The sequence below is a fragment of the Oryctolagus cuniculus genome, chromosome 4 (genome assembly GCF_051225735.1).
Source record: "Oryctolagus cuniculus isolate XC-2025 breed Fujian yellow rabbit chromosome 4, ASM5122573v1, whole genome shotgun sequence".
Lineage (NCBI taxonomy): Eukaryota > Metazoa > Chordata > Mammalia > Lagomorpha > Leporidae > Oryctolagus > Oryctolagus cuniculus.
In genome coordinates, this window is record NC_142870.1 from 69,392,452 (window position 1) to 69,417,352 (window position 24,901).

A 24,901-nucleotide genomic window follows, 5' to 3' on the forward strand; every position below is an offset into this window, starting at 1 on the left:
CTGCTATGGCCTGGGAAAGCAGTAGAAGATGGCCAAGTCCTTGGGCCCCTGCACCCAAGTGGGAGACCTGGAAGAAGCTCCCGGCTCCTGGCTTCAGATCAGCACAGCTCCATCCATTGTGGCCATTTGGGGAGTGAACCAGCAGATGGAAGACCTCTCTTTCTTTCTGGCTCTACCTCTCTTTGTGTAACTCTTTCAAGTAAACAAATAAATCTTAAAAAAAATACTATATTGTGTAGTTGAAAAATACTAAGATAGTGGATGTAAAGTGCTCTTACCATGAAAACGATCTAATGTGAGAGTATGTATGCTAATTAGCTAGATTTAGTCATTCCACAATGTATATATACTTCAAAACATCATGCTATATATGGTAAACATAATTTTGTCAATTAAAAGAGGTCCCATTGGCCGGCGCCGTGGCTCAATAGGCTAATCCTCCACCTTGCGGCGCCGGCACACCGGGTTCTAGTCCCGGTTGGGGCGCCGGATTCTGTCCCGGTTGCCCCTCTTCCAGGCCAGCTCTCTGCTATGGCCAGGGAGTGCAGTGGAGGATGGCCCAGGTGCTTGGGCCCTGCACCCCATGGGAGACCAGGAAAAGCACCTGGCTCCTGGCTCCTGCCAGGATCAGCGCGGTGCGCCGGCTGCAGCGGCGGCCATTGGAGGGTGAACCAACAGCAAAAGGAAGACCTTTCTCTCTGTCTCTCTCTCTCACTGTCCACTCTGCCTGTCAAAAAAAAAAAAAAAAAAAAAAAAAGAGGTCCCATGGTAATTTAACTATTAATTAAAATCAAATGTGCATTAATTTATGATTTGGTGGTGACAAATATCTTTATTAAGATTTGCTGTATACTAGAATCATCAGTGGTGTTTTTTTTTTTTTTTTTTTTTGACAGGCAGAGTGGACAGTGAGAGAGGTAGAGACAGAGAGAAAGGTCTTCCTTTGCCATTGGTTCACCCTCCAGTGGCTGCTGCGGCCGGCGCACCACACAGATCCGAAGCCAGGAGCCATGCGGTGCAGGGCCCAAGGACCTGGGCCATCCTCCACTGCACTCCCGGGCCACAGCAGAGAGCTGGACTGGAAGAGGGGCAACCAGGACAGAATCCAGCGTCCCAACTGGGACTAGAACCCAGTGTGCTGGCGCCACAGGCAGAGGATTAGCCTATTGAGCCATGGTGCCGGCCCACTGGTGGCTTTTTAAAATGTGGGTATCTGTGGCCTGCCAGAAGAAATTCCAATCTAATTGGACTAGGGTAGGATTTGGGCATTAAGAATTTTAAAAGACCTTCATATCACTCTAATGGCAGCCACAATGAAGAAGTACAGCTTTAGAAGCCTTAAGAAAGAAAAAGCTCTTTTCTTGTTATCAACTGAAATGATAAGAGTCTGGTTGAAAAATCAAAGTTAAAATTTATTCAGCTAGTCAAACTGAGGAGCTCAACCCAGAAACAATTAGTTGCCTGAGCTGGCCTTTCTGCAAGTCTGAATCTGGTTACAGGTTTTATACTTTTCCTACAGAATGAGTTCAGTGAACTAGGTTTAAAACAATACAGGGGCTGGCGCCGTGGCTCACTAGGCTAATCCTCCACTTGCAGCGCCAGCACCCCGGGTTTTAGTCCTGTTTGGGGCACCAGATTCTGTCCAGGTTGCTCCTCTTCCAGTCCAGCTCTCTGCTGTGGCCCAGGAGTGCAGTGGAGGATGGTCCAGGTCCTTGGGCCCTGCACCCACATGGGAGACCAGGAGGAAGCACCTGGCTCCTGGCTTCGGATGGGTGCAGCCACTTGGGGGGGGTGAACCAACGAAAAAGGGAGACCTTTCTCTCTCTCTCTCTCTCTCTAACTCTGCCTGTCAAAAATAAAAAATTAAAAAAAAATACAGATTTATGTCTGGTCATCAGCCATATTGAAGAACACTTGTTAATAACAGACTTGATTATTGATTACATCCCCACATTCCTTCCCACACTGGATATTATCTATATGCACAGAAAGACAATCAGTGGGGTCACTGATCACTTTTTCTACCACGGCCCTGACATTAAAACTCATTTCTTCTTGAATTACAGCAGATGTTTCATTGCTCATGATGAGGTTTCTTGAAAGATCATGTTACCTGGCAACTAATTAAAGGGGGTGTCACAGTATCTTGGCTGACTTAGGCCTCTGCAGTCACCATTTGTTTCAGTCCACATTTTCATCTGTTGTTCATGGAGTTTTTTTCAGTCTACCTTTGTATTTTAGCAACATAAGCTAACGATAACAGGGTGGACACTTACATGCCAATTCCACAGATCACCAGTGAGCTTGTGGTTAAGGTTTCCTGCAATAGTTTTCAACCCCGCTGCACAATATAATCACCTGAGGAGTTTTCAAAAATATTCTGCCAAAAGTTCACCTTTAAGGTAGTTATTTGGTATTTTTTAAATGTTCCCTAAGTTGATATTCATGATGTTTGAGACTTAAAGGAATGTAAGAAAAAAAAAATGAAGAATCAACCAGTTGGGAAAATAGTAAGGAATATGTGTATCAAAAGAATAATTCACAAATCAAGCAGGTAATGACATTTTGGGGAGGAAAAACGTTCCTGTTCAATATATTAAATAACAAGTTAAAAAGTGCAGTATAGTTGGAAGATTCCACCATAACACAAATGAATACAGAGATATCACATAAATAAAATCATGACACAAAAAAATAATTTTATTTTTGCCACCAAAATAATAAAGAGGCCTAAATGCAAGTATGGGACAGTGATTTACATGGCAAGGGCAAGGAAGGTGTTGTCTGAAAAAGTTCTCCAGGTAGTCTTAGGGTGTTATGCTACTCCACTCTGATCTCAACCACATGAAAAATCCCATCATACAGCCAACGTACTGTGATCATTCAAAAAGCAGGCTGACAACAGAAACAAATGCTTGAGAACTAAACAGGTACCTTGAAGGAAATCCTACTCTAAATTAATCTTCTTAAAACCTGAGAAAACTGATACAAGTTTCTGTATTAATTACGCTTCAAACACTACACTCTTAAATTGATGTTACTGCATTTAGACATTGGAGCTCTATGATCATTATTTATTTGACATACATTACCATTAACGATGACATTTTCACATTTAAAAACTAAAAACACCTAAAAATCTCAAAACTTATACAACCTCTCTTAGCTGTTTAAACAAATATCCCCACGCCTATTTCTTAAAGCTGTACATTCCACTTGAAGGAAAAAATGATGGACAGCAGTGACTCCCCAACAAAGAAGAAACCACAAGAGGATGTGACATTTTTCTGCATGCCTGACTCCAATCACACATGAGCATTTTATTTTAAGTTGTATGCAAAAACAACTTAGTTCTTCAGAGGTAAGGGAAATGAAACAGATCAACATTTAAGATACATTAGTAAAAAAAAAAACAAACCCTAATTAAACATAAAGATGCATTACTCAAAACACTTAAAATACTTAAGAAATTATTAGCATATTAAAACTTTCATTTTCCTATAGTAAAAACTTTTATTCACAAGGAATTATAGGTTGTTTGCTTACTATAAAGGTAAAAAAATTAAAATAATTGCTTTTTTGGGGTCTGCTTCATCAGCACTAATTCACAGGTTTTTGGTAGGTTTTATCCAAAAGAATGTAAAAGCTTTATAAAGCAGGAACAGGGAGAGGGGAGTAAAAGTCAAGAACAAATTACAACACATTTGGTAAAACTCCACTTCACTTATGACACATGTGTAGAAAGGGCAAACCAGCCTTCTTCATTTTGTTTCTCAATCTGTTGAATAAAGATTCAGAAACAATTTAGAAGGTAAACAGAAAAAGGAGACCACCCATGATTAACAGATCACTTAGACCAAGTACATGCAACAGTCATCCTATGTCACTGAATGATACTGGAAATTAAAATACTACCAGCAATGTTTGTTTTCTGACAGACATTACTAAATAACTTGTCAACAGATTCCCTTATGAAGAATCCCTATATTTTTTAAAGATTTGTTTTATTTATTTGAAATTCACAAGTCACAGTTCCATAGAGAGAGAGAGAGAAACTTCCATTTGCTGGTTTATTCCCCAAGTGGCTACAACAGCCATGGCTGAGCTAGGTAGAAGCCAGGAGCCAGGAGCTTCACCCAAGTCTCCCAAGTGGATAGCATTTGGGCAATCTTCCACTGCTTTTCCTAGGCCATTAGCTGGATCAGAAGGAGACCATCAAGGATATGAACCAGTACCCATAGGGGATGCCAGCATTGTAGGCAGCAGCTTTACCCACTGTGCCACAACACCGGCCCGAAGAGTCTAATATTTTTAAAAATGATAAATTCAATGCTCCATATAAATCAAAATTGTTTACCTTAGTAAGTTAAATGCTACTAAGTCCCAGGAAATAAACGTAAATTATATAATATGGCTTACTTTAAAGTTTTTTTAGAATATAAGAAATAGCAAAGGAAAAATCTAGTGATGAGTAACTGGATACCTAATTCTATCAAACAATTAGGGCTATAAAAGACTTTCTTTTTGGTCTAACTACTGGTTAGTAATAAGAATAGCAAAGATTCTCCCCAGATCAAAGTCCACAAAAGTAATTTTTGTTAAAGGTACTATATTTTAAAGGAACTATATTTTTGCTGCATTAACAATACAGAAAAATGTATTTTGCAAACATTTTTGATACACTGTAAAATGCTTTGCTTCTATTCATTCCTGTAGCAAATCAAAGCATAAAGAATATATAAGGCATCTACTTATCCTTTGTGTCAGGACCTGTCAAGCCAAAGGCACACTGAGATAAGCCATACTGTGATAAAATCACAAGGAAAGTGACAGGATCCAATGTTCTGGCTATCCCACCTCCTCACAGCAAGGACTGGGGGAACCAGTATCTCAGTGAAACTGAGCCCCAATCCCATTTAATGCCTTTGATCAGGCCCCAGTTTCCCTCCCTTGGCTTGCAGTTCCTCTAATTTCATAGTGAAAATTAAAGTCCATTTCTTACTAAAAATTAACTCACTATATTAAAGGGGTGGTACCAGGGTCAGGCCAGCCCACAGAACTCCAGATTGCAAGACTCCAACTTCAGTTACTACCTCTACAGTTAACATACTCCAAATAGACTTCACAGAAACTTCAAGGCCTGATGAAACAAAGTAATACTCAACCTACTCATGTAACCCAGGCAGACTGGAGCCCACTCTGCCATCATAAAGGAATATGCTGGCTTCCTATCACTGAGTAAAGGCAGGCTACAAGCACTGTGAACCAGACAGACACACATGGGAGCTGATCACATACTGCTCAAACCCAACTTTAGTCTGTAATATTCACTGCCCTTCTTAACCCCTTAGGGAGGATGCGAATTGACTGGCAACTGCCTAACTCTTTGTTCTGTTCACTGCAAAATAAATTCCTTTCTTCTACCACTCCAGTGTTAGTGATTTGCTTGCCACACATCAAGTGAGCAGACCCAGACTTCTGGGAGTTTCTTTAACACCATTATACATACAACCCAATCAAACATTTTGTGTGCCCTGCCACACTATTGGGAAACTACCTGCACCCAGGAATTTCTAGGACTGTTGACCTGCTACACTTCAGCTTGTTTGTTTAGTTACCCTAGAAAACCAAAAAAAGTATATGCCTTATCTGTTTTTTCTAATGAGGGTGAATTAATATTTCCTTTCTTCTGAGAATTTTAAATCATCTTTAGGAAAACTGGAATAATAATTAAGAATACAAGTCAGTAATCAGCCACCTTCCACCCTCACCCTCCTGATCCCTACACACACATTTTATCATGTACCTTTGATCTTGGATTAAGAGGTGTGAATCGCCCACTTCCTGAAGTGGCATTTAATGGAGAACAAGCATTACTAGTAGCTCCTGAAGATCTATTTATGAGAAATAAAAGAGAGTGAGCAAGATATCATTAACTTTCAAAAATTACGCAGACTGACAGTTCTTAATACTGAGTGGCTAACTTAGGTCCAAATGAGGTAAATTATTTGCCACCTATTTTCAAGAACTTTTAGATCCTTTTTAAAATGAAGGAAGTTTATCTTTTACAACAATTTTAGGCCTACAGAAAGACTGGAAAGTACAGAGTTCCCAAATAATCCCTCCCCCTACCTGTGAAGTACACAGTTTTCTATTACCAACACCTGATCTTGCATTAGTGGGCCACATGTGTTACACCTGATGACCCAATAGTGATACATTATTATTAACTAAAGTCCAGAGTTTATGCTAGCATTCACTTTTTGTGTTGTGCAGTCTATGGATTTTGACATATATCATACAGATACATCATTTTGCCATCGCCACATCATCATTCAGATAAGTTTTCAACATTAAAGTGGAAAAATGAATGTGCAGGGTTGGGGAAGAATTTCAAGGCAGGACAAGAGTAACAAGACCTGCAGCAGCTCAGTACAGTAGTAAGGAAGCAGAGTGGAAACAAAAGAGCCAAGTACATATTGTTAGTGTCACCATTTACCTACCATGTGACACACCTCTGCTCTATGAGCTTAATTTTCACTTATTGTAAAGAAAGAAAATACTACCGTTCAATTTATTCACCCCATCATATATTACCTCCTAATTCTGTAATTTATAAGTACTCCACATACTTATTATCCCACTGGTTTCAGTAGCTAACTCACGATTTTCTACTTGGTTAAGGCTTGTTCCTCACTCCTCTTCCTTTTTCCCCAAAATTTCCTGGCCGACTATTTTATTTTCTCTACCAGACTGACTCTGTTGGAATCTAAGTCAGATACTATGCACAAAGAAAATAAAACACATCCTAAATTCTTGATTTCTCTTTTGTAAGTAACTACCCACACAGTAACTCTACCTCCTTGTGTTTGTCCCAGTGACAGGCGAGACAGTACTGCATTTTGAGCTTTCTGGGCCATCTGCTCCTGGAATAGATATCTCAATGGTCCTCTTTGCACCTTCTAAAATATCAAAGTAAATATTAGTTTCATGGATAAAATTAAAATTTTGCTCCATTTTACTGTAAATTGCACATGACATGTATGGGGGTTCTTCCCATATTTTTATCATTATGGCCTACAGATACTCTTGAAGGAATTTTTAAAAAAAAGGAATTGGAGGCAGGCATTTTGCATAACAGTTAAGACACCCACCTCTCATATAAGATGGGTTCAAGTCTCAGCTCCTTTCCTAATTCCAGGAAGCAGCAGGTGACAGTTCAACAACTTTGGTCCCTGTCACCTATATGGGAGACCTGAATTGAGTTCCTGGCTCCCTGCTTTGGCCTTGCCAAGCCCCACTGTCACAGGCATTTGGGGAGTGTATCCACAGATAGGAGATAATAATCTGTTTCTTCGTCTGACTTTCAAATAAAAACATTTTTAAAAGCATTAGCTGTGAGATGAGAAATTTTAGTTACTAGTGATAATTTGGTAGCATGCCAGTACACAGAGTGCCAGAATATTCAAAAAGTGGTATAATATCAGATATGTAAGTGAAAAACAGAAATTAAGAGCTAGCCTTAAGAACATGGTCTCTCTGTCAAAACCAGCTTATCTACAATTTTCCCCAAAAAAGGAAATTTTCTGATATGCAGTTAAATTTCAAATCTTTTAAATCTATTTACATTATTACTATTACTGCTGACATTAAAGCAGGAGTAGAAAGTTGCCTGAAGAGCTCACATGGCCAACCGCAAGTCTAAATTATATACATTTTCAATATTTCAGAATATGAAGTTAATCAACAAATATTTACTAGGTATTTGCTAGTGAAAAAACTTTATGTCTATCCCAGGCAGTATCAGAGAGGTGCCTACAAATCACTACTGATTTCCAAATCACAGTGATTTCCAGGGTTAAAAAGGTAATGAGACCTTATATTTAATTTTACAAAACTAAATTTTTCAGTTACCCTAGAAAACAAAAATTCTTCCATGGCACATCATTTGTTTTGTTTTTATCAATATAGGCTACAGAGGTGCCTATGAAAACAAGAATTGTATTTATAGAGAGAATACCTTAGAAATATAAATAACCAGTTGCAAATCTAGAATATACTTTGGAACTTCAGACAAATCAGTAGCCCCTTTATGCCTGTATGCCTGTTTGTTTATCAAGTAGGTATAAATCAGCCCTGTCTACTCGCAGGGTATTGAATTCTAAATGAGTCATTAGAAATATGTAAAAGCATTTTTTAACCTTACAGAACTACTGAGAATGAAGATATCTTTTTTCTTTTTTTTTTGAAGGCAAAGAAACAGAGACACACTGAACTCCCATCTACTATCCACTAACCAACTGCCTGCAGCTGAGTCAGGCCAAAGCTAGGAGTCAGGAATTCAACTCAAATCTGTCACATGGGCAGCAGGACCCAACTAGTTAAGCCATCACCTGCTGCCTCCCAGGATGCACATTAGCAGGAAGACAGAACTGGCAGTAGAGCTTAACTCCAATCCACTCACTCCAATATGAGATTCAGGTGTCCCAAGTTGCATCTTAACTACTACACCAAACACCTGTGCCAAATGCCACATTAATCACAAAATTATTCGTAATGTGTGATCTGTTGTTTCTTCATTGCACTCAGCGCTGACATTATCTCATGTATTTATTTGTTGCCTCCTCCCCACCTGGAATGTGGCATATTAAAGACTGTACACATTAGGTGTTTATCCACATGTGAAAGATTTATTTATTCTAATTACAAGTCTTCTGTAGACTCTGTGACTATGAAGAAGACAAAGCTGTCCTTTGAGAAAGCCTGGAATAAACAGAATAAACATTTCACCCAAGTGAAATGCATTGCCCATAATTTTCCAGAAATTTCCCAGATTCTGCCCTCTAGGCCAAATTTCAAAAAGAAAGTAATTTCTAACTGAGGAAAAAAATCTTACTTGCAAATGCCTTAAAGGTAACTCATTTTAATGAGCCATCGGCCATGAAGTCCCTCTAAAACATCAATGCTTAAACTCCTCCAGGAATACATCACTTATTCATGCGTTTTTTTAAATTTTTTTATTCCTGACAATCAGAACTTTCTCTTACATTATGCTAAAAAAAGTCTCTCTACATTCTTCATATAGTTCTATCCCTTAAGGATTTTGATTCAATTCCTGGTTAAAAGCAATATAAAATCTTCTTCATTTCATTAGCATCTTTCTAAATATGAATACTGTGACAAATCTCGCAGTTACTATTCTATAATTTAGAATCATCTCTAGCTTTTCCTATTTCTAAATATAACCATAGAATAAAAAGTTTAATTGATGGATAAAAGTGTTTTATTGCTTTAACAGAATAAGAACTTGCCATTTGTTGCTCATACAATTTTAACTAAGCATTTCAATGTTAATATTTTATAATTAGCTATAGCATATACCTAAGTGGATCATACACTGAAATGAATTTCATTTAGATGTAGGGTAACTTAAGAACTCAGACACCAAATATTAATTGTAGGTACTATGGAATAGAAAGAATCAGGAGATTTGATTTCCAATCATATTTCTGTCACTTATTCTATAATACAGGCCTGTTTCTTTTTATGTAAAATTGAAGGCACTGGAATTCTTTTAGCTAAATATGAACTGGCAAATCAAGAAAGTGCAAACTTTTCTATTTCTAGGTTTATTTTGTTGTTGCTTTTTTTCACCAAGAGGTGGGGGGGAGGGGAGATCCCCACCCTGGGCCAGGATGAAGCTGAGAGCTGGGAACTCAATCCAGGTCTCCAATGTGGGTGGCCATGACCACGGCTTCCCAGAGTCCACCTCAACAGGAAGTCAGGAGAGCCATGTATCAAACTCAGGTACTCCGATATGGAATATGGGCATCTGAACCCCTAAACACTCTCCCCTATATTTCTACTTTTTAAGCCACAAATTCGTGACCAACCAGTCCATGCTCTCAGAGGTGACTGAACAGGTGACACTGTTGGAGAGGAAAGAGTCAAACCAACAAGCTTCTGTTGCTCTATCAACTGCAGTAGTTTTGCACGGGCTTCCATACTCTGTCGATTCAATTCAGCAATTCGTTCTTCCATGCTACCTGGTATCAGAGACTGTGCTACTGGAAAAGACTTTGGGAGGAAAAATAAAGGGTATGAATTCAATATTGAAAAAAACCTATACAAATTTGACATTTCTACCAAGTACTAGCAAGTTAGTATCCACATTCCTTGCTATACGAACATGAATGGGCAAACAGACTTTACAAATTGTTTACCTAAAAATTAGGATTATAGAAAGGATATTAATCATTCTAAACTTGGGGCCATATTTGTCCTCCAATTCCTTTGTCTGGGCCATAGTCTGTTGGAGTATGTTTTTCTGCATCTCTTAGCATTTGCTGAGCTGCATAAAAGATCACACCAGTAAAGAGAATACTCCCAGTTGGTCTCTAAAGTAAAATGCTAAATGTCATACACCTTCTGATAACAGAACTGGGGCTGCACAGGTTACAAAACAGGATCTTCTGTATTTCAAACAGATGCTCCTATGATGATAATCTTCAAACATTCACTGTGAGTTATTTGGCAAAGATCCTGGGAACCTTGTCATTCTTTCTGACCATGGCCTAAAATATCTGATTCAATAATAGGCATTGATTGGAAAGGAACATAAGCAGAATTAAAAAAAACAGTCACTCCAGGAATGTAACATAAGTATAACTTGAAAATGCAAAGAGAAATGTATTTAAATCATTCCTAACTATTTTATTTTGTTAAATACATCTGTCACTTTGGGAAAAAAACAATTCCTAATAGAAATCATAAATTTGTAGTGTATGCCCATCAGCTTAAAAAAAAGATAGGTAAGGGGCCAGCGCTGTGGCACAGCAGGTTAACACCCTGGCCTGAAGCGCCGGATCCCATATGGACGCCGGTTTTAGTCCTGGCTGCCCTCTTCCAATCCAGCTCTCTGCTATGGCCTGGGATAGCAGTAGAAGATGACCCAAGTCCTTGGGCCCCTGCACACACATGGGAGGCCTGGAAGAAGCTCCTGGCTTTGGATCGGAGCAGTTCTGGCCATCACAGCCATCTGTGGAGTGAACCAGTGGATGGAAGACCTCTCTCTCTGTCTCTACCTCTCTCTGTAACTCTCCTTTCAAATAAAGAAAATAAATCTTTAAAAAAAAAAAAGATAGGTAAAACAATGTGAATTAATGATAATTTTGTAATTCCAATTATAAAAAAAGGGGACAGTATGGGCAGCAGTATTATATAGTCCTTTCTAGTATGATCTCTATACAAATTGGAAAGGAAAGAAAGTTCAATATCTAAGTATTTTCTTTGTAAAATCAAAAGTTGTCTGTTATAAACAATCTTCAAAACTCTGCAAACCTATAAATGTCTCCCAGTAACTCAAAATTGAAGCAATTCATACCTACATGCATCTGTACCAACAGAGCCTGCCTATTCTTGGACTCCTCTCTGTCAGTCCCTTTTGACTTCTATTTCTGTGACTTATTGTTGTCTTCCTTCCTTGTGAACCAGTGCAGACAGAGGTAGGCCCAACCTCTACCACCCTCTAACTTTCCTCACCAAAAGCCTAACCCACTGGTGATAAAGCTCTTATAAATGCAGCCACTGCAGGATGCATAGGGAGGCTGCCCAGTTCCTTCCCACTGCTAAAACACTATCCTGTCCCCAGTAGAGCCCTGAAAGAAGCCTCCTTGCCCCAATTTGGGATAAAAGGAAGTGTCTTCCATCACTGAGATCAACACAAGGTGTGTAATCAATTCCCAACCTCCATCTCATGCTTGGAACTGAGAATTTCTTTTCTACCCCAAAAACAATTAAATGAAGGTGTAAATTACCAGATTATACCACAAAGGTTATTTAACTTAAAAAATTCCTGCATTGTAACATGTAAACCTTTGCTCTTCAAAGTGTCATCCATGGGCCAGCAGCATTGGCATCATTTGGGAACTTATTAGACACGTGTATGCCTTACCCCAGAAGCACTCAGTTAGAAACCACATTTTGGCAAGACTCCCAGATGCTCAATGTACACATTTAAATATGACTTTAATAATCCCTTAAAGCATGATTTCTATAGGAAAATGCACTCTAGGTCCTAACATATTCACTGCTTATGAGTTGAGGGCATTATTTTATGAGCCACTTTGAGTTAAAATATGATTGTGTGGCAAACATTCCAAGTTGTATTAATTCTATACATTTTATCCTTAAAGCTTAACCTTAACTTTCCTATACATTTTACTTTTTATACTATTTTCCTCATCCATACATTCTTACTTTTATATTGCCTTTTATTGCATCTGCAATATAAACTGCTAAATAATTTTCTCCCTATTTTGTGATGAGGATATGTCAAAGCATAAGCTTTCTGGTGGTAGCCTCAAAATTATACAGAACCAATTCTGAAAAGAAGCCCCTTGAGAGGCCCACCCAAGGTCAAATTCCTGTTTAAATTTCTGTATGTTCCTAGTCAATCACTAAGGGGTACTCACAGCAGTCACGTCGCTGGCACTTTCCTGATTGTTCAATGTCCGGAGTCCATCCCCTTGCTCTCCCCCTGATCCAGTGATATTATTCAGATGTGCCTTGATAGCTGAATTCTGCAGTGTCAACTCAGCAATTCGTGCTGCTATGTCTTTTCTTTGTATTAATGTCTCATTTGTTCTAAGCTGTTGCCCATCTCCCAGTACTGGGGACTCTTCAGAGAACGTGGGGTTTCTCAATTGCTCAGAGTTGGAATGGGAACTGCAGAGGTGCTGTGAGAGGTTAACGAAAGGAACTTGAGTTTTGTTCTCCAAATCTTCTCCCATGTGAGAGACTCTCCACCTCTGAGTGAAGAGACGACTCTCTTCGCTTGAATTCTGAATGTCTGTATCAACAGGTAAGGTCTTCTTTTCCCAATTTTGTTCTTTCTCAACTATTTCCACAGTTGGGGGAATTCGTGGAGCAGGACGAGTTTGAACAGTCCTCCTCAACACTGCAGATAAGAATTTAAAAGTAATACAGTAATCTCATTTGCCCATCAAGGAGGCAAAGTATTTCAGTAGAAGGATCTGGCTTCTGAACATCTAAATTACTTTCCTCAGAGAATATACCATCAATGCCACCCCTAATAATCAAGTACAAAAATTTTCTATGGGGTCAGCACTGTGGCATAGCAGGTGAAGCCGCCACCTGCAGTGCCAGCATCCCATATGGCGCCGGTTTGAGTCCCGGCTGTTCCACTTCCAATCCAGCTCTCTGCTGTGGTCTGGTAAACCAGTAGAAGATGGCCCAAGTCCTTGGGCCCCTGCATCCACATGGGAGACCTGGAAGAAGTTCCTGGCTCCTGGCTTCGGATCAGTGCAGCTCTGGCCATTGCAGCCAATTGGGGAGTGAACCAGCGGATTGAAGACCTCTCTCTCCCCCTCTCTGCCTCTCCTTCTCTCTGTGTAACTCTGACTTTCAAATAAAATAAATAAACCTTTTTTTTTAAAAAAAGAAATTGTCTATATTCCTTAAAACATTTGTCAGTATCCCTGTGAAAAGCCGTCTACCACATTCACATTTTAATATACACATTAACTCATATATGGCAATCTTGGGGAGATGAGAAAGAGTGTAGGTAACCAAATAAAACAGAATAGTCAGGAAAGGCATCTCTCTGAGGCGGTAAAAATTTTGCATATGTAGCAGAAAATAGAGCAAAGGACATTTCAGGCAGACAGAACAACAGATGTGAAGGCTCAAAACTAGAAAACAGCAAAGAAAGAGGCCAGTATAGCTGTATCATAGCAACAAAGGAAGAACTGGAAAAATGTGAGACTGGAGAGATGTGCAGGCGCCACTTCTGGTAGAGCCTTTTAGATCATACTAGGAATTTTATAGTTTAATCTAAGGTCAATGAAAACCTATAGAAAGTCAAGCAATGGTTCAAATTACATTTTTTAAATGATGTGGACAGTTGGAAGGTGGCAGAAATGGAAATAGGGAGTCCAGAAACCAATTGTGAATATTTAGAAGACAATGGTGGCTTTGCTAAAGTATGTCAACAATAAAGACAGAAGTAAATAAATTTGTGAAATATTTTGGCAATAGAACTTAGAGTAATGAACTGGAAGTCAACAGTCAGAGAAACACACAGATGAAGACAGCATCTGATTGTACAGTGACACTACCTATTGAGACAGAAAGATAGGAAGGACAGATTTGAGGGAGAGGAGGTTACCAAGAATTTGGTTTTGATCATGCTAAGTTCCAAAGAGATAGATCAGTGTCTTGAAAACTCAAGAGAAACATCCAGACTATGATGTAAAATTAGTAACTGCTGGCATATAAGAAGGTATTAGGGGGCCAGTGCTGTGCCGTAGTGAGTAAAGCCACTGCCTGCAGTGCCAGCATCCCATATGGGCGCTGTTTCAAGTCCTGGCTGGTCCACTTCTGATCCAGATCTCTTCTGTGGCCTAGGAAGGCAGTGGAAGATGGCCCAAGTCCTTGGGCCCCTGCACCTGCAACCCGGAGGTAGCTCCTGGTCCCTGATCAGCTCATCTCTGGCTATTGTGGCCATCTGGAGAGTGAACCAGTGGATAGAAGACCTCTCTCTCTCTCTCTCTCTTGACCTCTCTCTCTCTCTCTGCTTCTGTCTCTCTGTACTCTGCCTTTCAAATAAAGAAATAAATCTTAAAAAAAGAAAGAAGGTATTAGACACTGTGAGAATAAGTAACATTATCTAGACAGATAATGAACAGAGTAAGAAAAGCAACCAGTAACAAGACACGAGGAGCTGAACACTTAGAGTCAGGTAAAGGACAGAAGTTTAGCAAAGTAGATTGAAATGAAGAAGTCAGAAAGGTAACAAAAATATAAAACATGGTATCTAGAAAATACAAAGAGAGTGGTTAGTAGTATATAAAATTACTGTAAGATCTAGAATATAAGAAGAGAAAAGTGTACACTAGATCAAGTGACATGGATGTCACTGGAGACCTTAGCAGGAGTGATTTAGATGGAATGACTTATATTGGGAATGAACTGGGAAAAGGGAAGCTTCTAGTTCAAAACTACATACTGGAGCATGTAATTATGTTGTCCCCTTTCAATAAGAGCAAGGAATTAAAAATTAAATGATCTCACATCAACAGACAATGATCTGGGAAGAGAATAAACATTTCTTGAGAAATGGGCATTAGATCTAACAGTTAAAACACCAACTGAGAGGTACACATACCGTATCAGTGTGCCTGGGTTAAAGCCCTGGGTCTGCTCACAATTCCAGCTTCCTGCTACACCCTGTGAGGCTGCAGGTAAGGTTCAAGTACTTGAGTTCCTGTCATCTACCTGGGAGAGTCAGACTGAGTTCCTGCCTCATAGCTTCAGCCTTGCTCAGCCTGGCTGTGACAGGCACTTGCAGAGTGAACCAACAGATGACAGATCTCTCTGTGTCTGTCTCTCTGCCTTTCAAATAAATAAACAGGACTACAGACCAGAGTTTTCTATCTAGCAACATAATATACCAAGTATAAAAGAAAAATGAAAACATTTTCAAATTTCCAACAACTTTCTAAGCTTACCCTCCACATCCCTCTGTGATGATTTCTTTCAGAAAACAAAGAAAATACTATAAAAAGAAGAAATTAAAGTAAGGAAGCAGCTTGTCCAACCTAGGAGAGTAATCAAAGCAAGTATCAGGATGAGGGATATGCAGCACCCCCAGAAAGTATTGGTCAAGACTGCAGAAGCTTTGAAGGTTTTTGGGAAGGTGACTTTGGGATGAAAACAAATACCATCCCATAAATAGCATGTGGGTACTTCCAAAAGTTCATAAATAATTGAATTAAGAGATAAGCTTATTCAGCACAAAAAAAAATTTTGAAACCTATGCTTAGGAGGAACTCGGGTGATTAAAGGACTTAAAGATATGGTGAAAGTATATTATTCTTTTGTCAACAAGAGGGTAAAGGCAATTTGAATGTCCAAGTGGGGCCGGCGTTGTGGCATAGTGGGTTGGCATCCCATATGGGTGCAGAGTTGAGTACTCACTGCTCCACTTCTGATCTGACTCTCTGATAATGTGCCCAGGAGGGTGGTAGAGGTTGGCCTTAGAGCTTGGACTGCCATGAGAGATCAGGCTCCTGGCTTTGGTCTGGCATAGCCCAGCTCCAGCTGTTGCAGCCACTCCAGCTCCAACTGTTATGGCCACTTTGGGAGTGAACTGGTGGACTAGAACTCTCTTTGTCTCTCCCTCTCTAACTCTGCCTTTCAAATAAATCAAGCACTAAATCTTAAAAAAAAAAAAAAAAAAGTCCAGGTAAGCCAAAAAGAGAACAAGATAGTTACAGTATAAATATAAAGGTCTTTAAAAAGTTCACAGAAAATGTGTATTATGAAAAAAAAACTATTCAAGAATATTGAAATGTTTTTGTACTACAATAACCTTATATTTTAAAATTTTATTTTTTTAAGAGACAAGGAGCAAGACAGAAAGCTTCTACCTGATGGGATACTCCACAAATGTCTCAATTAGCCATGGGGCCAAAGCTAGCAGCCAAGAACTCAATCCAGGTGTCCCCTGTGGGAGGCAGGAATTGACACCTAGAGCCATCACAACTACTGCTCAGAGTTTGCATTAGCAGGAAGCTGGAGTCAGGCACTCTGAAAACACTTGCCTCTAAACTTAGCTTGTAGTTCCTATTTTCTATGAACGTTTTGCAGTACCCTCATATTACACAAACTAAAGGATAGTGAACAATTGATGAAATAAAGATTCTCCTTTATGCTCATGGTAAGAACATTCTTTGTTTGGCACAAGGACTCAAAATGGACAGTAACAATGGACTCAAAATGAAACTGTAAATGTTATTTGTTTTCAATTTCCAGTATCCATACAGATAAGACATAGAAAATAAAACTGCAGTAACAGTACAGAATTTTAATATAATCAAGGTTAATAATGTTGAAGGAAAGGTACAGTTGAAGGGAGAAACAGGGGAGACAGGAAAAAGGGAAGGGGAGCTGTATTCTCATCATAAATAGTGGAAAGCCAAGAGATATTGCCTAAAGTTACTGAAGATTAAAGAGAAAATATTTAAGGTTAGAAAGTTAAATAGAGGAATTAAAAATAAAAATATAATTTCCATATTAAATAGAGAACGATTGTTAAATCTTAATGTAAATTATACTTTTTCATAGGGGAGATTCTGTAGTACTATGTAAAGCTGATTCTCAAAAAAAGATGTAAAAAAACTTTTTAAAGAATGACTTATTATTTATTTCTTTGAAAGGAAGAGATGCAGAGAGGAAGGGAGAAAGAAAGAGAAAAAGAGAGAGACAGAGAGAGAGAGGAGGAGGGGGGAAGGTAGGAGAGGGAGAGGGAAAGAAGAAGGAAGAGAGAACCTCCATCTCTGGCCAGGAGGCTACAACTCCCTGAGGGTCTCTCACATGGGTATCAGGAACACAACTACTTGGGTCTTCATCTGCTGCCTTTCCGGGTGCACATCAGCAAGAAGCTGGATTGGAAGCAGAGCCAGGACTCCATCCCAGGCTCTGATATGGGATACAGGCATCCCAAGAGGCATTTTTAACTGCTATGCCAAATGCCCCACCACACCAAAAATGTTTTATTAATTATAGAGACAACTACCAGGCAAACAAATATCAAATTGAGATAAAAGTGATTGCCTTTGGGGGTAGGCCTACCAGCAGGACAGAAGGAGATCCTTGCATGTACTTTTTTTCAATTATGTGCAAATATGAATTAGAATTAACACTTTAAAATAATGAATGGGAGATAAGAAAGTAAAAACAATATACTTATTTACTACTCTTTCAAGAAGCATGGCTATAAAGGAAAGCAGAAATAAAGTAATAGCTAGAGGAAAATATCATGGGAAATTGTAGAGCAATATTATCTAATATGGCAAACTCTAGCCATTTTTGGCTATACAAATTCAAATTAATTAGAATTAAATAAAATTTAAAATTCAGTTCCCCAGTTACACAAGCCACTAATTAGGTGTTCAACAGCCCCATGAACCGTACTGGATGGGGCAGATAGAGAATACTGTCATCATTCTCTGGGACAAAGCTATCCTAAAGGATAACTGAATGCTGATGAAGGGCCCACTTTCATCTGCAAATTTAGTTTAACTAAGAGCAATTCTTTACATGTAGGTATTCAGAATCCAGTGTTTTAAAAATATAATAAAAGCCCTCAATTCAGAATACGTATTCAAAGGCAGCTCTATCTGCACATTATACAAGAAATAAGCCATGTTACTGTTTCCAGTGCAGAACCTCAAAATGCTAACATACATTGTATATAGCAGTCTTTGAAAACTTACTTTAATGATCTTCTAGTATATTTACAGAGTAAAAGAACTTTAAGTTATTTTACCATCTAAAAAAATCTAAAAGAGATCATTACACAAGCCTACCAACATAAAAACATTTGAACAATTACCTTAAGGAGTAAAAAAGCCTAAACTGAACAGAAATCAGAAATGAAATTTATTTCCTTAATCTAGGCCAGAGCTGTTAATACTCTTCAGTCCTCCGAAGAGGAAATATCAAATCATAGGATTATAGAGCTGGAAAGGGCATTAAAGATAAAGAAAATCCTCTAATGTTCCAGACAGGAAAGCTGTCTCAGCCCATGCCTCACAGCCAGTCAACAACACCTAGGCCAAGACACTGGCATTTCTGACTTTCAACCTCTACTACACTGACATGACACATGCTACATAAATACTGACACAAATTTTATAACAGCAAGTATTTGTAATATTCTTTTAACCTCTTATGGCCTATATATGTCCTTTACTGGAAACATATATGAAAGTGCAGAAAATCTGACAAAATTTGTATATCCTAATGACAGTGATTCTGTTCCCCAATATGAGAATATAAACAATCTTTTTAAAGAAATAAAGATTCAGGCATCAGACGAATAATATTTTTCAAAAAACTTTGTAGGAGAATTTAAAGTAATGGTTCCTAAGTTTTTATGACTGAAGCACTCTTTTTAAAAACTAAATGAAGGCCAGCACCCACGGCTCACTAGGCTAATCCTCCACCTGCGGCGCCGGCACACTGGGTTCTAGCCCCTGTTGGGGCACCGGATTCTGTCCCAGTTGCTCCTCTTCCAGGCCAGCTCTCTGCTGTGGCCCGGGAAGGCAGTGGAGGATGGCCCAAGTGCTTGGGCCCTGCACCCACATGGGAGACCAGGAGGAAGCACCTGGCTCCTGGCTTTGGATTGGCTTAGCTCCGGCCATAGCGACCATTTGGGGTGTGAACCAATGGAAAGGAAGACCTTTCTCTCTCTCTCTCTCTCTCACTGTCTAACTCTGCCTGTCAAAAAAAAAAAAAAAAAAAAAAAAAAAAAAAAAAAAAAAACCACTAAATGAAGGCAATAGCTCCAGAAAAATGTAAATATAGAGAAATGCAATTTAATTCTCCCAATGAATTTAAACAATCTTTCAGCTAAGGTTTAACAAAAAAAGTTAAAATTTTTATTAAAAACTCTTAAATGTGGGTTGCAAAAGTAACCTATCTAATTTTAATTGTACAGTTTTCATATAAAATTCCCTCAACTGACTGAACAAAAACTTTTGATGAGAAAGGAGTTAATATGACAATGATACATGACACAAAATCCATCCAAGTCACAATCTTCATCTTTCCTTGGCCAAACTTTCACTTTTCTAGAGAGTATAATCTCCTCTGGTTTCTTATTCTTTTGTTCACTCTTGGACCCCAAGGACAAGTGATTATCTTTCCTCTGGAGCTTAATGCTAAGGACTTTGAACTTTTGATCTGAGTTTAACATTCACAGTGCTTAATGGAAAAGACATTCAATGAAATTAATTCAAGGTCCCACTTCAGCTTAGGTATAACATATATAACATAAACCACCGTGAAAATTCCTCCTTCAGCCTAATTATGGATGAGCAGTAATCGAAGTATTTTTCACTTCTTTCAGGTAACAGTAAACACAATATATTACATAAATGAAGATGAAAAATGATCCATATAACTCCAGAAAAAGCCTTCTTACCATCCTGCAGAGGAGAGAATTCTGAATTGCTTTTCTGGCGTGGTGGTGTTAATAACACAGCTGGCTCAAAAATATGTGCTGGGAAATTGTTGGCCAGATTTCCACTATCTGGGAGGTTTGGCCCCTGAGACAGCTTCACAGGCAACTCTTCCTGTGGGAATTCAACCACTTCTTCCCCTCGGAATGTCAATGGCACAGAGACATTAGTATTTGTAACTGCACCCCCTGAAGGAAATGAGAGGAATTAGTACAAAAGGCACATATCTGGGTACATTTCAGATATTTATTCTTAAGTGCATTTTAGTAGTGTGCAAAATCCACATGGTCCCTGGAGTCTTCACTTTCTAGGCTACACCTTCTTTTGCCAGTAATTCACAGGAAGGCTCCCAAAGGAACTAGCACTGGGAAGAAGTTGCTATTTTTGAGAAAGCCATTTAAGGACTCCTAAAATATCTTACCTGGCACTTGAATTTTTCATTAATACTCATGACAAATAACAAAATGGCAAAAATAGGGCATGTTAACACACTGACCTCCATACACAAGGGCTCATTATAAAACATGGTAATTTCACAGGCCATGCATTATCATAGTACAGTCACTTTTGATATTATTTTAAAAGGGTTGCAAGAGTTGAGACTAAGAAAGATGCTAAGATGGCTTCACCTACATAAATATTTCTTCTTTAACAGCACTAGTAAGAATTAACAATAATCCTACTAGACACTCATTCTCAGGCCTTCTCACCCATAACTAAAAGCTTTCTCCACGTGAAACTTAACTCAGAAAACACTGACATACTCCTCGACTGAGATTCACAGCAAGACTCAACCAGAAGACAGAATGCCATGGCCATTGAGTTTACTTTATGCAAGTTCAATTTTAGTCAGTCACTTCTTAGCAGCCATCCTACAAAAACAGTCCTAAATACACAAAATACTTTCCACATAGACACCTAATCAAAATAGTGTTTAAAAGAAAGAAACATGAGTAAACCTAAATATCCTATTCAGCATATAGCCTATGATGGCACATGAAGAAAAGAAAGGTTTCCAGAACATTACGACATCTGAACAAAAGTTATGAATTTCTAAAATTCTGAGTTTTTTTCTTTCCAAAACCATCTGTTCTCCTAATTCGAGAGCACCATGATTAAAAGTGCTGGCACTCAAGTCTCACTGGTTCTACTATTTTCTACCTGTGTGACTTTACTAGTTACTAATCTTCTCTAAAATTCAGCTTCCTCACCTAAATAATAGGGAATAATAATAACACCTACCTACCTCGTAAGACTGTTAGAAGGATTAACTGTGATAATGCATGTAAAGCTTGGAGACAATCTGGCATAGAGCAAGTACCAATATCACCTAAAAAGCAGTAACCACTGTAGTATATGTTTAAACAGCCAGCAGCTCTATGTAAGTTTAGGAGTTTAGAGTTTGGCAATATGTGCTCAAGACCGTTAAGTAGTTTCATGATTCTGGGATAAGATCACATTCACCTGGACTGTCCATAGTTCTACTCGTGGCTCCCCCTTCTGGCACCTGACTTTCTTGTCTGCTGCTGTTTATCACAGGACAGCTCTTAATGGCATGTGTAAGTGATATAAGTTGCTCATCTGTTGTGACCATGTACTGCTGAAGTCTTGCCTAGAGAAGAAAAGAATTGAAATCATACCATTAGCATATAAATCAAATCTTCACTTAGAAAGCAAATCATACAAAGGATATGTGTGAATTTGAGACTTTCACTGAAATTCCAAAACAATGTTATTCATGATTGTAAATATTCCAAAAGGGTCACAATTAGGACATGATTAATAATGGGCTATTAAAAAATATCCTGCTGTAACAGTAAGAATTAACTGTTTACAGGGTTTTCAATTCACAAAACCTCTTCATGTAGATTTCAATTACCTTTCAAGCTACACCAAGATACAGAGATAATTCAACAGAATATTACATAGGCATTGACTAATAAACATGTATACTGTAAATAATTTGTGTGTATATATATATATACATTTCCTATATTTTATATATTATGTAAAGTGTCCTTTTATTTAAAAGATCATTCAAACATACCATACCCACTGATTTATTGTCTGTCATATAATTGAATGTGTTCATTGTTTGGAATACCACTACATTTACAAGTCAACTGAATTGCCAAGAAATTCAGGTGAATTTGTTTTGTTCTTAATCTTTTCCACATCAAAGATGTAAGAAGCTCATCTGAAAGTGTCATGTTTGACTACAACCAGACAGTATATGTCTTTAAGTATTGCTTTAAACAAATGGTTCTTAGAAGCACAGAAAATGGCAAGTGCCAGGAAGGAGTGTTCTTTTCTTTTTTAAAATGTTAAGACAGACATCAAGAGAGGAGAGGGCAGGGAGAGGTTGTGTTCCCACTAGTTCACTTCCCAAATGCCTGCAACAGCCAGATCTGGACCCAAGAACAAATCCAGTAGCTGGGAACTCAACGCAGTTCTCTCACATAGGGGGCAGGATACCAATTCCTTGAGCCATCACTGTTGCTTCCCAAAATCCATATTAGCAAGAAGTTGAAGCCAGGTATTGAACCCACATATCTAATATGTGATGCAGCTGTCTTTTCTGGGATTTTTTTTTTGCTAGGCCAAACACTAGCCCACCAGGAAAGCTCTTAAAATTGGGGAGGGGAGGGGAGGGGAGGGGAGGGGAGGGGAGGGGAGGGAAGGTGTCGCTCCCCCTCTTCATGGAGGAACGACACTAAACCCTGCCTAGGCTTCATATCCGAGTCACGGCACCATTATGTCGCTCCCCCTCTTCGTGGAGGAACGACACAGGACCCTGCGCTGTTCTTTCGTCTGCTCGGCCCTCCCCGGGTTTGCTGCTGGTTCTTCCCAGGTTGGCTACCGACCCTTCCACCTCCGTGGAAGGGCGGTTCCCCCTGCCACATTCCCCACTTCCGCAGGAGAGCGGCACACCGCCGGCCGGCTCTCTCGGGGGCTGCACAAGTGTTCCTCTTAGATGTTCCCGTTAGATGTTCCTGGTGCATGCCGTCTCTCTCCTCCTTTATAGTCCTCCTCCGCCAATCCTAACTCGGCTGCCCACACGCCGAGTACGCTGCTCTCCTCCAATCAGCAGTAGGTCCTACAGTTTATTGGTTGAACTGGAGGCAGCTGTGTAGAAGCTGTTTCTCCCTTCTCAGCGCCATATTGTGGGAGAGCAGATGCATAGAATAAGTCTTAATTCCAGTAACTTAGTCTAGTCCGAGTTGCTCCCCACAGGGAGGAGAGGGGAGGGGAGGGGAGGAGACATCTGAGTCTGGATGGGAGAACTGACAGGGGCTGGGTGCTCATGACTGTGGGAACCTTGTGTACTGGTACTGTGAAACATTGTGGCTGTGTGGGAGGGTGAAGAGTGTAGCTGGGTCTTTGGGTAGTTACTATGGGTGGCTCCACTTGCTCAGGGCTCCCTGATTCCCTGGTGAGGGTCAGTGCTGCGGGATCCGTGATCACATGGAGGACTGCACAGATCATTTGTGTGGTTCTTGTGGTAGCACGGATGAATATTATACACACTGGGGCTAATGCCCAGGTGTTGGTCTACCTTAAGGAGAGAAGATGAGTGTAAGACTACACCAACAGAGTTGAACAAACTTCCCCTGATTAAAAAAAAAAAAAAGAAATGTACCACGTCCAAACTGGGTGTCACCTTGGACACTCCCCTTATCCTGGAGCACCGCATAGAGCTCCCTGACCACACCCAGCACATGCCTCCTATCTGTAGGATTGACTACATGCTAGGCCATAAAGCAAGTCTCAGCAAATTCAACAAAAATTGAAATCAGAACATGCATCGTATCTGACCACAATGAAATAAAGCTGGAAATCAACAACTCAAGAATCTCTAGAACATACGCAAACACATGGAAACTGAACAACATGCTCTCAAATGAACAGTGGGTCACAGAAGAAATCAAGAGAAATCAAACAATTTCTGGTAACAAATGAACAAGACAATAAAACATATCAAACATATGGGATATAGCAAAAGCAGTTTTAAGAGGAAAGTTTATAGCAATTGGTGCTTTCATCAAGAAATTGAAAAGGCATCAAATAAACAAGATATCAATGCATCTCAAGGACCTAGAAAAACAACAGCAAACCAAACCTAAAACTAGTAGGGGAAAAGAAATAATTAAAATTAGAGAAAAAATAAACAAAATTGAAACTAAAAATAATACAAAAGATCAGCAAAATAAAGACCTAGCTTTTTGAAAAAATAAACAAAATTGATACACCATTGGTCCAACTAACCCAAAAAAGGGGGGGAAAAGACCCAAATCAAAAAAATTAAAGATGGAAAAGGAAATATAACAACCATATGACTCAATTTAGGTAGGTTTTATGTGTCCATCAACTGAAGACTGGTTAAGGAAATTTGGGTTATATACACCATGGAATACTGTATCGTGGTAAAAAAAAAATGAAATCCTGTCATTTGCAACAAAACAGATGAAACTGGAAAACATCATACTTAGTGAAATATGCCAGTCCCAAAAGGACAACTCCCTGATCTGTGATAATTAATAGACCACCAAAAAGGTAATCTATAGAAGTGAAATTAACACTTTGAGATGCAACAACTCTGATCAGCCCTTGTCTCAACTATTGAAGACCAGTTTTATTTTTAAGTTAATTGAAAATAGATCTTAGCAAAAAATAAGAATGAGAATAGGAGAGGGAGGAGGAAGAGTGTGGGTGGAAGGGTGGGTATGGTGGGAAGAATCAGTGTGCTCTTAAAGTTGTATTTATGAAATGCCTGAAGTTTGTATTCCTTACATAAAAGGTTTCTGGGAAAATAAATAAATAAATAAGGCCTTTCTTGTAATGCTAGGCAATCC

General features: G+C 39.1%; 1 protein-coding gene across 8 annotated transcripts in view; it reads right to left on the bottom strand.

Moving 5' to 3' along the window:
• Positions 1-2,674: 2,674 nt before the first annotated feature.
• Positions 2,675-24,901, bottom strand: part of SPICE1 (spindle and centriole associated protein 1) — a 68,834-nt gene continuing 46,607 nt past the window's right edge. For 4 of the 8 annotated variants that reach the window (XM_008266934.5, XM_002716697.6, XM_089331658.1 and 1 more), the window contains 7 exons: positions 21,513-21,660; positions 20,012-20,236; positions 12,474-12,958; positions 9,894-10,077; positions 6,860-6,962; positions 5,807-5,894; positions 2,675-3,778 (listed from right to left, as the gene is read on the bottom strand). In XM_008266934.5, the coding sequence (XP_008265156.2) occupies positions 3,725-3,778; positions 5,807-5,894; positions 6,860-6,962; positions 9,894-10,077; positions 12,474-12,958; positions 20,012-20,236; positions 21,513-21,660 (1,287 nt within the window). In that variant the 3' untranslated portion in view covers positions 2,675-3,724. Of the gene's footprint in view, positions 3,779-5,806; positions 5,895-6,859; positions 6,963-9,893; positions 10,078-12,473; positions 12,959-20,011; positions 20,237-21,512; positions 21,661-24,901 lie in introns of those variants that run through there. The other 4 variants (XM_089331654.1, XM_089331656.1, XM_089331657.1 and 1 more) reach the window with 4 other exon arrangements.